The sequence below is a fragment of the Grammomys surdaster genome, unplaced genomic scaffold (genome assembly GCF_004785775.1).
Source record: "Grammomys surdaster isolate TR1022 unplaced genomic scaffold, NIH_TR_1.0 1031, whole genome shotgun sequence".
Classification (NCBI taxonomy): Eukaryota; Metazoa; Chordata; class Mammalia; order Rodentia; family Muridae; genus Grammomys; species Grammomys surdaster.
In genome coordinates, this window is record NW_021605450.1 from 9,167 (window position 1) to 21,774 (window position 12,608).

Here is a 12,608-nt window from a genome sequence, read left to right on the forward strand (position 1 = left end):
TCAGTGACCCAGGAATCACTCTTGAAAGGATGCCTCGACTTTTTAAATGTACAGGGAGAAAATTAGCAGGGAGGCAAAGGGTGCTCCCCATGACATCAGCAGCCCCTTCTTTGGACATTCCATTGTATCCTGGAGAGTTCTTGGCATCCCTTGTGATGCCACCAGTGTTGTAGTGACACCAAGTGCACTGAGCTCTCTCAGTCAGTGTCTACAGCATATGTTCATAGACATGTTTGCCTGATGGAGGAGACTTTTTGGATGAGGAGAGATGGATATGACAGAAACTAGAGAGAGGAAGAAAGAAGCTGGCCTTTCATCTGAGAATAATGAAGGACGAAGGAAGTGGTCTTGGGGAATGTGGAGTAAGTCCTGGGAAGTGGATGTTGAGCTTCCTGTCAGGAGTGGTCTGAGTTGCCCTTTCTAGACCTTTGGGAACAGAAACTGGAGTCACTGGAAATCAAAAGAATTTCCATGATTATCACAATACTTGAATATCAAAGATTTCAGATCATTAGTTTCTCCATTCCTAAAGGCAGGTGATGGCAAGGCCAAAGCAGGTATTTTCAAACACCAAGTCTTTATTTTGACTGAGTATTATGGTTGTACCATTGGGACACAATGAGACCATAAAGAGTTACAGAAGGTCTAACCTATGCAAATTTAAGGAACAGCATCACTGCACTTCACTCCTATGGCTTTTTTTCTTTTTGCTTCAGTGGCTATCTAACAGTTGTACCAGAGAAAAAATTGTGCTTCTGACCATGATCTTATGTTCTCAGAACTCCTCTGACCTCCTCACCATGAAAGTACCCACTGTAGCTTTATTTATCACCCAGTGTGTGTGGTAGGCTTTTCTATAGTGTAACCAAAACCTGTCAGTGTTAATACACTCAGACAATGAATATTATTGCCACTTCTGTGATGTCTGGTGTTTCCGAAGATAGAATTGCTCAGTGTGTTGACCATGGTGTCACACTGCATGAATTTTTAATCCAAATACTGGACCTTGAGTAACAGGGTAGGAGATCTGAGCATCTTCAAGCATTCAAGTTTCAATGTGTAGTTAATGTATCATATGCCTTGTGAAACCTCAGGAATGAGGTATCTAATGTCAAATAGCACCCTGTAAAGGAGACAATACTTGTGGAGAAGCTACCTTTGTGGTCATCATGAGCATGTGTGTGAGACAGAGGAAACACCTGGCTGCATTCCTCTCCTGGTCTCTATAGAATGATGGGAGAGCTGAGATTCACTTAGGAGGCATCTAATACCTGGACCAAACTGTTTGTGGTGTCACTGGTTTCCAGGCATGGTCTCCTTCTCTTAGAGCTGAGGGTGTTCTCCCAGGACTCTCTTCATTCTCTTGGGGCAATTTACTTATGTTCTTCTGCCTACAGTGGCTGGCAGACAGTCATCATCCCCTGCAAATGTCTTAAGCAAGAAAGAGGCCAAGAAGGAGGCAAAGAGTCTGACCAAAGAGCTGGAGCTCAGTACCCGGGAGAGAAACGAGCTGAGAGACCTCTTTATCTATGTCACAGAGGGATCCATGAAAAAGAGGTACTCTTTGCTCCAAACACTTTGGTGTCAGTCTGACATCATGAATGTCACCCTCATCTTAACCTTGTAAGGTTGTGAGTTCTGGGAAGCAGTACCTCCACAGAGTCCTTGTGCCCAACTTTATGTCCCTAAATGCTTCTTAGAGGAGAGGCTGAACCGGAAGCTTGGTCAGGAGCGAGAAGGGAAATGGACTCTTTTGCTTCCTCCAATTGAAATGTTGAACTTGTGGTCTGAGTAAAGAATTCTGGATGGAGGCAGTGGCTAGTGAATGCGCAGCATGCATTTGGAAAGTCCTCGACAGATGCAGTGAGTTTGTGGTGACACTTTGTACTTACCTGGCTCTTAATTGAGGGCTGGAAGGTCCCAGAAGCAGCTGATCCCACACTGTTCATCTCAGTGCTTGACTAGAAGGCCTGAATCTTATGCCTGTTCCTCTTTTTCTGTGTGCCTTATACTCTGAGTCAGTAATGTTGAATGAATTTCTTCTTATTCTGATTGTTCTCTCTCCATTGCTGTATCTCTCTCTTTCTCATTCTCTGATTCTGTTTCCTTTTCCTTTTCCTTGTCTGTGTGCTTGTGTGTGTCCACATGCATATGGATGTGCAGACATATAGTAGGTATATATTTCCTTCCACTCTTTGGGAACTAGGGTTCTGTGTTTTGTCCTGTGGATTTACCTGTATAACAGTTTAAAGGTGAAGTGAGTCCTGAGGTCTGAGTGCCCCTACTGTAAGCACCACTGTTCATTGCCTGTGTGATGCCATGTGTCTGTACATTGGTATCTCTTTGGCAGACTAGAAAATGTGTTGATGTCTGGTCTTATCTCCAGAATTATGTGTAATGAATGTCTCTACACTATTAGTTATCCAGGATTTAGAGTCCCTGTTTTGAAAGTAGGAAATATATAATCACAGGTTTCTGGTGGTCAAGGACATGTGGCCTAGTCTCTTTAGAGCATAAGCTGCTAGACCTCCAGTTCAGGCTAGCCAAGTAAACACAGGGAGCTAGGGCAACCTCCATCTGGATGCCTAACTTCTGCTGTCCTGGGCCAGGATAACAAGTTTCCAAAGCTGGAAAAGATCCCAGTATGTAGAATGAAGAAGATGGCCTTCTGGGATTGGGGTAGGAAAGGACCCAGCCTGAGTTCATGTGTTACTAAAAGCCATGTTCATGGAGTTCTGTCTTCCTGGGCCAGACCCTATCACAAGCCAAATCCACTGTATGAAAAATTGAAGTTAAAAGAGAAGACGGTCATGTCATTTCTGCATAAATTAGAGATGGAGAACATTGACTCCTGTGAGAACTTCCAGGAGCACAAGAAGAAGATTAACTTCTATAGGTAAGAACTGGTCATGGAGGCTACCAGTTGTGGAATCACCATTTCTGCATTTCTTTGTGTCTGGATTAGAGCATCTGAAGGTCTATGTCTATCCCTTCTGCTTTTTAGGCATCAATGTAACTTTGGCCTTTTGAACTCAGTTTTCCTAAGTCTGCAAGAGAAGTTTATCCCTCCCAATGTTATCCAAGCATACTCAGGAGCCTCAAGATTGAAAAGTGATTCAGCTCATGAGAGGGTTTTTATGCAATGTACTGGACCTCTGGGGATCAGGCAGGTTTTTATAGAGTTGAATGTGGTGGAATCAGGGATAAAATATCCTCCCCTTAGTTCTCCTGACCACCTTTTAGGGTATTTGTCCCCTACTACTTGATGTTCCCCCAATTCATTTGGTTCTCATGGTGATACCTGTTTCTTTTGGACAGAAAGATGGAGATACTTTTTCCTTTTAGAAAGACATGGAGCCTCAATAGTGTTTGGAGTGAAGCTTGATTTATTCTTGCCTGTATTGGCTGTTTACTGTTTGTGCAGCTTTCATGGATATATTGAAATGTATTGTACTAGGTCATCATGGGAACATGGATCCTGGTGGGGTAATGGAACCTATAAGTAGGAATGGCAGGAGGAGGCTGCAGGATCTTAATATGCAGAGTGTGTTTCCAGAAACCTGCACAGTCGACTCCTGTTGTAGTCATCCGTTGTAAAAAAGACATTGGTCAAAGTGAAGCAGGATTACAAGGAAGTGCAGGCTGATTGGTACCTCCTCCAACAGTACTTGTTTGCCTTGAACCTGAATGTTGAAGATGAACAGGAGTAGACCAGCAACCTCCAGAAACAGCAACATCAGGTAGGGACAAGCAGCTTATTCAAACTAATACTGTCTGATGTCATTTGCCCTTTGGATACATATTTGCATTCACCCACTATCTTTTATATCTACACTCTCAAACAGCCACCCACTTCATGGAATGTAGATGTTCATTACTCTGTGTATGCACAAGTATTCTGGAAACTTCAACTCTTGGGAGACACTGAATTATTGGCAAGTGTACCTTGTTACTCTGCTTGAAGCTGCAATCTAGAAAGGGTAACAGATGAATGACAGGTCACACTCTTGCATGTCCTCATGATAGGAGGGTTGCTAAGCAGAGCTTTGAGAAAGTTCTATGTCTTGTGACAGGAGTTGTGCAGGGGTCATGTGACCTCCCAGGTAGGCATCACCTTGCAGAAAGTAAAGCCTAATGCAAATGTCAAATGAGTGCTTCTCACTGTCAGTGGTCTGGGTGGCATGTGGCATTCTCCTTTCTCCTGCAGCCCAATGAGGTCTCTTCCCATTGGCCAGGTCTTGGTTTGCACTGATAGAAGTCTGAGTAGCATCTTGTCAGCCCATGTGTTTGTGAGCTTTGCTTGATATTTTGCCCTGCTTGCAGATTTAGCAACAAGGGTTTCAGTTAAAAGATCAATGTTGAAGTGTAGTTGAGGTGGTGGGAGGCAGCAGCTGACATCTGACATGCATGTCCCCACCAAGCCTGTGTCTTAATAACTGCCTTCCTCTCCCAGGTCTCAGAAGCTGCAAGAGAGCTGGAATTGGCCACATCCCAGCAGGAGAGCCTCCTGCAGAATGAGTTGCCACCTCAGGAGCCCCCTGCTGAGCTACCTCCTCAACAGTCACAGATTTCTTTGGATGAATCTCCTTCCTCAAAGATCATTTCCACAGTGTGAATGGTCCCAAACTATGTAGCCAGTGAGACAGCCAGGCTGATTCAGGGTCTTTTTCTCTGTCTTGTAAAACCCCTTGAGAGAGAATGAGGTGATTGCCATACCACCATTGGGATACTATAATTCTTGTTATTGATTTTCATTTTTGCTAATGTGTTTCACAGCTTATATTAACCTTTCTTTAAAGCCTGTTTTGAAAATGTATTTCTTATGAATAAATACTTGATGGGTAACTCTTGACTCTTTTTGTAATTTTATTTGTTTTTTTTATGCTCCAGATTTTATCCCCGTCCCTTTCCATCCTCTGACTGTTTCATATCCCAATGTACCCCGCATCTGTCTACATGAGGATGTCCTCAACCTGTCCAACCCCCAAACCCCAAATCTCCCCACTCCATGGGGTCCTCTTGAGGGTTAGGTCCATCTTTTCTGACTGAACTTGACCTGGCAGTTCTCTACTGTGTATGTTTTGGCAATCTCATATCAGTTGCTTTATTCTGCTTGTTTGGTGATCCAGAGTCTGAGAGTTCTGGGTGAGTTCAGGTTAATTGAGACTGTAGGTCCTCCTACAGGGATTCCCTCCTCCTAGGCTTCTTCCAGCTTTTTCCTAATTTAACCACAGGGGACATCAGCTTCTGTCCATTGATTGGGTGTAAATATTTTGCATCTGACTCAGCTGCTTATTGGGTCTTTCAGAGGCCAGTCATGATAGGCCCCTTTTTGTGTGCACTCCATAGCCTCAGTAATATTCAGGCCTTGGTGCCTCCCCTTTAACTGGGTCCTACTTTGTGCCTGTTTCTGAACCTTCTTTTCCTCAGGATTTTCTCCAGTTTTGTCTTTGCAGTTCTTTAAGACAGGAACAATTATGGTTTAGAGTGTACTGTGGGATGGCAACCCCATCCCTTACTTGATGCCCTGTCTTTCTGCTAGAGGTGGGCTCTACAAGTTTCCTCATTCCACTGTAGGGAAAGTTCATTTAAGGTCCCTCCCTTTGAGTTCTGAGAATCTCTCACATCTCTGGCCTCTGGTACATTCTGGAGTGTCCCCTCCCCCAACCTCCTACCTCCTAAGGTTGCTCATTTCTACTTTTCTGAGGGCCCTCATGAGTTTAGTCCTGTCCCCTCGCAACACCTGATCATAGTCCCCTCTTCCCTCCCTGTCCCCTTCTTCTTCTAGGACACTCCCTTCCTTCCCCTCCTGTGATTGCTTTCTTCTCCCTCCAAGTAGAATTGAGGCATCCTCACATGGGCCCTTGGGCACCATAATTTATTTAAGATGCTTTATTTGTTTAATCATATATTTTGGCTTCTTTGTCAAAGATTAAGTGTCCATATATGTTTGGTTTTATGTATGGTTCTTTAATCCTATTCCATTGAAGACACCATCAAGGTGTCTATCTTTGTACCAATAACATGCAGTTTTTATCACTATTGTTTTGTAGTACAGCTTGAGGTCAGGGATAATGACTCCCCCAGAAGTTTTTCTTTTGTTAAGAATTGTTTTCACTATTCTGTGTTTTTTGCCTTTCCAGATGAATTTGAGAAATGCTCCTTTCATGTTTTGAAGAATTGTGTTGGGGACTTGATGGGGATTTTGTTAAATCTGGAGATTGCCTTTGGTAGGATTGTCATTTATATCAATTCTGCTACATGAGCATGGGAGATCTCTGCATTTTCTGAGATCGTCTTCAATTTCTTCCTTGAGAGACTTGAAGTTATTGTCACACAGATCTTTCACTTGTTTAATTAAAATTACCTCAAAATATTTTATAGTATTTGTGGCTCTTGTGAAGAAAGTTTATCCTTCATTTAATGGGAAATAATTTTAAGTAAGTTTGCAACAATTAAGTCAAAATAAATATGGAGATGAACAGAAGCAGTTACTTTTTGTAAATAAATGTACATCTACTTTGCAATTATAAAGGAAAAAGGCAAAATTAACTGAAGGTTTATTGTTCTTTAGTAATATGAAGACAGAATTGACTGTAAAATAATGTTATATCTTGTAGAAAATGTTATAACTACTTCAAGAGAAAAATAGTGTCAATTTTGACCAATAGATTGCACAATTTTATTTCATAATATATCTGTGTAAAGGATTTTCAACTATTTAAGTGTCAAAATATAATTTGCCAACAGACATAAATGGGAAGAGAGATTTCATTTACCTTAATTATACATGTGAACTTCAATGATTTTAAAGACATGCTTGGATCCAGCAATAATTTTCTTTAAGCTATCTTAATTTATTTAGATTTTAGTTACAAAACTATCAAAAGTATATTAAACTGTATTTAATATAATTTAATATACTAATATAATAATAATGTATATATTAATACATATTAATATATACTAATAATATATTAATGTTATAGTATGACATTAACCTAATTCTTTTCTAGCATTTTACATTTTGTTATATTTCAGGACTATAAAATTTCTTTAAAAAATTTTAATGACAGTAAAAATCACACACACATGAAATTTTGAATTTTCAGAACTAATCATATTTTCAATAGTTGAAAATTAATGTCTTTATTTGCTTTAATCAATCAAAATTTATATTATATTACAGAACAATGAGATTTATTTTCTATTATTTAATTCTTGTTTTTATATTCATTTTTATTTTTTGACCCAAGTTTTTATATCTCAGACTAGCCTACATATCACTTTGTATCCAAGGCTGGCTGTTTGATAGCAATACTTCTGCCTAAGATTTTTAATATGTTAGGATCACAGTAAATCCTCAATTTCATGATGTATTCCTTAAGATCTCAAGCATTTTTAAGACTGTTTTTAAATAATTTTAATAATTCACTAAAGGCAAGGCCAGAAAGACCAAAAATTCATTTCTTTTTTTTTTACCCTGCTCTATGGTGGTAGAATTCAGGAAAAGTAAAATAAATACACATGATATAATACACTTGTAAAAAGTTTCTTATTTTGATATATAAATAAACACATACCTGAAGGAAGAGATTTGGACATCATCTCTTATAGAGACTTCGTTAACATATGAAAAGACAGACTTAATAAATCATTATCCAGCCAGGTGGTGGTGGTGCATGCCTTTAATCCAAGCACTTGGGAGGCAGATGCAGGTGGATTTCTGAGTTCATGGGCAGCCTGGTCTACAGAGTGAGTTCCAGGACAGCCAGGACTACACAGAGAAACCCTGTCTCAAAAAGCAAAGCAAAACAAAACAAAACAAAAAAAACCAAAAAAACAAAAAACAAAACAAAAAAAGTAAGAGAGAAAAAGAAAATCAATGTTCTTGAAAACCAAACCAAAAGAGAGAAGAAGAAAGAGAGAGAGAGGAAGGGAGGGAGGGAGAGAGAAAGAGAGAGAGAGAAAGAGAGAGAGAGAAAGAGAGAGAGAGAGAGTAAGGAAAATTAGTTCCAACCCTAACCATGGTTATGTGTAATTGTTTTCTTCAGACTCTGCAGGTTTCCACTTAAAAGCAGAACCTTTACACAGCACAGATGCATAGCTTTGCTTTTTATGCCTGTGTATTATGTTAACTTTCCTGATCTAATCTTCTCCTTATTCCTCCAATTCACTAACTTTGTTATTTTATTTAGACATTTCTACTGACAAACATTCACTAATTTATTAGATTTTTTATCAGCTTAATCAAATAATATACATATGCATTTGTATATATATTATATATAATATACATAAGTCTAATAACTTAGAGTATATATTGCTATATTTATATAATTTTTAATAGATGTAGACTATATTACATATACTACATATATTTAATAATATATAGTGAAAACATTATTAGATGTTTCAGTTAAATAGCGTAGAAAAGCTGAGTGACAACCCTGGCTCTATCATTTCTTTTACACTTATGAGGAAGCTCACATGTTAACACAGAAAGAAAAATGTGAATGATAATCACACATATTTTTTAATATGTATAAAAGTTTACAGTGAAAATAATGTGTATCAGAAATATATATACATGTTCCTAGGATTATATAAGTGTTAAAGCATATATATCTGGGATATATGCATTTTTATGAATGTGTTTGAGTTATTTTGATAGCACGCATACATAAACATATCCAACATTTTTTTGTAAATGCTCACATATATAGGTGGTTTGATTATGCACACATAAATTATGCAAGGATATATATAAGCAGGAATGAGTGCACATGTCTATGCTTTCAAACCATTTTTTTTTTTGTTGCTAGACAATTAAGCAAACTTTTATTGAAGCTTACATTGTGGTACAGAAATACATTTCAGCTGATTAAAAGTCCAACACCAACAAAGAGAAATTATGGCACCAAAACTTCCCCGCCTGTAATTACACTAGATCACTAGTCCACCTACAGTCTCTTCTCTAGGCTTTGTTCCACACAAACCTATGCAATTTTCAACATTAGAATTCTTAATTTTATAAGATGGGGGAAACAGACCTCAAGCCAAAACCTACTGGGTTACAAAATCCAGCTTAAATAAGCACTGGTCCTCCAAATAGCAATTCAAAATAGGTGCTGTGCTCATTACAGAATCAAGACTGATAAAGCTGACCGAAAGCTTCCCCAATGAAGCATTCAATCAACACCATGTATAAAGTAAAAAAAAAAATCAGTGTTCCAACCACTTGATTTCAAACCAAGTAGATTCTACGTTTAGAAACGCTAAAAAAGTGTTTCATTATAAATACGGAAGGAACAAAACATCACTGTGTCAGTCCAGAAACTACCAAGAAAACAGTAGGAGGGCAATAAATAGAGAGCGTAGTCCAGTTTGCTCTTTTCTGTTTAAACCCCACAGCATTTGCAAATGCCCACATTTCTAGTGACATTAAATAGATTCAGAATATTGTTCATCCATTCATACATTCACTATCTGGCCAAGTAGCCTGGAGAGCCCTCCCTCTGGTCAGCCATTCATTTGATCTTAACACCATGGTGAAAGGAAGACCAGAGAACAGGCGATGTCAGAATCAACAGAAACCACGGACTCTCCTTTGAATCAAGATCTCCTTTAGACTGGTGGCAATGGCGGCACTTACTGAGGTCAGAATGTTTAGGATTAACTTTCTGCTTTGACTTAGTGGACATTCCCATCACTGCTTAGTAAGTTAGTGAAGGCATGGTAGACACTCCATTAAAGCTAACTAAAGTGCACTACACGGCCTGTCATTTCCATGGAGTTTTCTTTTTTAATGGGTTCTCCTTGCTCATCACCCCAGAGACTGAATTCTTTTCACTTGATACATTCAGTTTTGTCATTTATCTTCCACAAAAGTTCATGCCAATAAGAAGGCCACATTCTTATTATGTCTTAGGAAAAAAATTAAGCAAGGGACCATTTTCCAAACTCATCTGGGGTGTAAGATTATAATAAGCCCACAGTGTAACAGTATATTGCTTCATCAGGGGTGGTAAAAAAAAAAAAAAAACATAGGACTGTAAATGCAGGAGCAACTATTAAAACAGTAGAACACAAAACAAGCAACTGGAATCATTTTCTTACAAAGACTCAATGTGTGGAAGAAAAACTTTAATTGCCATTGCATAAAACACCTGTATGAAGTAAAAATTGGTTCTGAATCACATTAGCAGAGAATATGCTCTAGAAAGTGGAGGTAACCAGATGTAAAAACTCTGGTAGCAATTTAATAGAACAGTCGCAGATGGTCAGCTGAGGCTGCATCTAATGGGGACGAAAGCCTTGTCTGTGGGGGATTTTGGACGATGCCTGCAGAAATATTACGCTGTGCATAAACCAAATCGAGTCATTTTCACAAGTGTCGGAAAGATTCATACAGTCAAAGTTCTTTTCTACATGCACTTCAGTTCCACAGCAAGAGTGGCATAGAACACCTAAACACAGAAGAGAGCATTCATGCAAGATATCTAACTCCTTGATATAATAATGCATACACTTCAAAATGATCACACTATCATTACACCTAGGGCTTTCTGCAACTACAAGGTGGTGGTCATGGTCAGCATGGCCCCCAGGATCAACATCTAGAAAGCAGCCACCACCTCCTGTGTGTCTTCTCTTTTTGCGTTTTTTCTTCTTCATTTTTCCTAATCAACTCTGCTGTTGTTGCTGTTTCTTAGCAAAACTGGTAAAAACAAAATTGTAATCGTTGAACATAGCACTCTGGCAATCAAGACGTTTAAAGCCGTCAATTTTCTGGGGTGAAGAAAGCACTGTGCGACATTTAGAACTCTGATTAACAAACAAGGTGGTCACAAATTTTCCTGGCTTGAAGACTTCCACAACTTTCCTGATCAGGTCGTCATAGGAGGTCTGACTTAGGTTTGTTTCAAAGCTAACATAAGAAAATTCTGGTTCTGGAGTGATGTGAATAGTCCAATATGTTCCATCCGATTTCATCCCATTCATCGAGTAGCCACAAGGATTGAACAGTGTGGCGTCAATGACAGAACCTGGTATCAGGTCACGAATTCCACTCTCACGAGTGACATCCTTTGCAGTAACACCGTCTTTCATGTAGAACTGGTCCATAACTGCTGGGTCAAGCTCACTCATCAGAATTTCCAGGGTTTGGTCTGGCTGATTGATTACTCGGCTCTCTGGGAAATCCAAAGTATACAAGTACCAACAGTCAGAATTCATCCGTCCCATACAGTATGCTGCTCCATTTGGGAAAATTGCATTAAGAAACTCGATTTCTTCCTGGAAATTCCGGTGTGGGTACCCTTGGTGAGAAGGCTTCATGAAATTCTTACGAGAATAAAAGAAGCTTTGGATTGAGTCAAACCCACTGTAATCCCGAGCAAGCTTCAACAGGGGGACCAGTGCTTTCAGTAAGAGGGTGGTACCACATGTCTTCAAAATGAAACGTCTCTTGGAGACAAACATGCTACTCTCACTGAGTACATAAGCTTCCTGCTTGTCAGTCTTTGTCACACTTATGATTGAGCACTGCACATCCTTCAAAAGGACATCCCACTCAGATCTTGGGATGGTACGAAGATCCCCAGATCCCTGGCTTGCGTCGGACTGCTGTCTGGAAAACCAGACCTCCAGCAGTTTCTCGGTCCCTTCGAAAAAAAGTGCAGCTTCCATCACCGTGAGACTAGCGAACAACCAACAACCACAGAAAATCAACTAAATTAAATCTCTTCTCCCGCCGCTCCTGCCGCCGCTGCGGATTGTTCCAGCTGTGTTACTAAAGTTCAGGTTCCTTTTTTTTTTTTTTTTTTTGCTATAATTTTATATTAACTTTTTTTTAAAAAAGGACTAATAAAATTTTCCCGGCTATTTTCGTGAGCGAAAGTTGAACGTGAGTCTGTTGGAAATAGAGGCAGATACAGTTCAGTCTCTTGTAGTCCGCTGCTTTCCCGTTAGAGAGAGTTGAGCGAGCGCTAGCTAATGTCGCCAGCCATACTGTGTAAGCCTTTCAAACCATTTTTATGCATGAACTTGAGCAGAAGAAATTGATCATTATAGAAGGAAACAACATTAATGTCCAGTTGTAACCACTGCAGCATTCATGAGAACAATTAAATCTATTCATAATATCTTACTCTATCCTCTAGCACTCCATAAGATGAAGCAAGAGAGTTTAAGGACAGATTGATCTACCGAGGGATGATAAATTTCAACTTGTCCCATTTGCCCCTAAAATTAACAATAACACTTTCCACATTGAAGAGTCAGTAGGTAATTTTTCTTTATTCATACAATGTTCTTCTACTTCTTCCAGATGGTTACACTGTTCTTAAGCAAAATAGCATCAAATTTGGCAAATTTGAAATGCTTTCTGTTTTATTTTGAAGTTTCTACAACCTGAAATAAAATTTCAAAATCATTATCTTTTTTACTTTGTGGGGAAAGAACAAATTCAATTTTAAATAAGCATCCAATTCAAGGTTTTGCAAAGACAACTCTACTTAACATGTAATCTGACAAGTGAAGAAATGTCGATTTTCTCAATCTAAACCTGAGATTTAATAAGTATTGAGTGAATTCCACAATCTAAA

General features: G+C 39.1%; 1 protein-coding gene and 1 pseudogene across 2 annotated transcripts; one reads left to right on the forward strand and one right to left on the reverse strand.

The window, feature by feature from the left end:
* The first annotated feature begins 268 nt into the window (after positions 1-268).
* On the forward strand, positions 269-4,615 carry LOC114634604 (annotated as a pseudogene).
* Positions 4,616-10,289: 5,674 nt separating this feature from the next.
* Positions 10,290-11,820, reverse strand: LOC114634605 (S-adenosylmethionine decarboxylase proenzyme-like). Of its 2 annotated transcripts, XM_028783181.1 has the most exons (2): positions 11,265-11,820; positions 10,290-11,195 (listed from the first exon to the last, which is right to left on the reverse strand). In XM_028783181.1, the coding sequence occupies exons 1-2, from the start codon at positions 11,689-11,691 to the stop codon at positions 10,687-10,689; spliced, it is 936 nt and encodes a 311-aa protein (XP_028639014.1). In that variant the 5' UTR covers positions 11,692-11,820; the 3' UTR covers positions 10,290-10,686. The 2 variants fall into 2 exon arrangements, with proteins under 2 accessions (XP_028639014.1, XP_028639013.1); XM_028783180.1 differs by having other exon boundaries at positions 10,291-11,820.
* Positions 11,821-12,608: the final 788 nt, after the last annotated feature.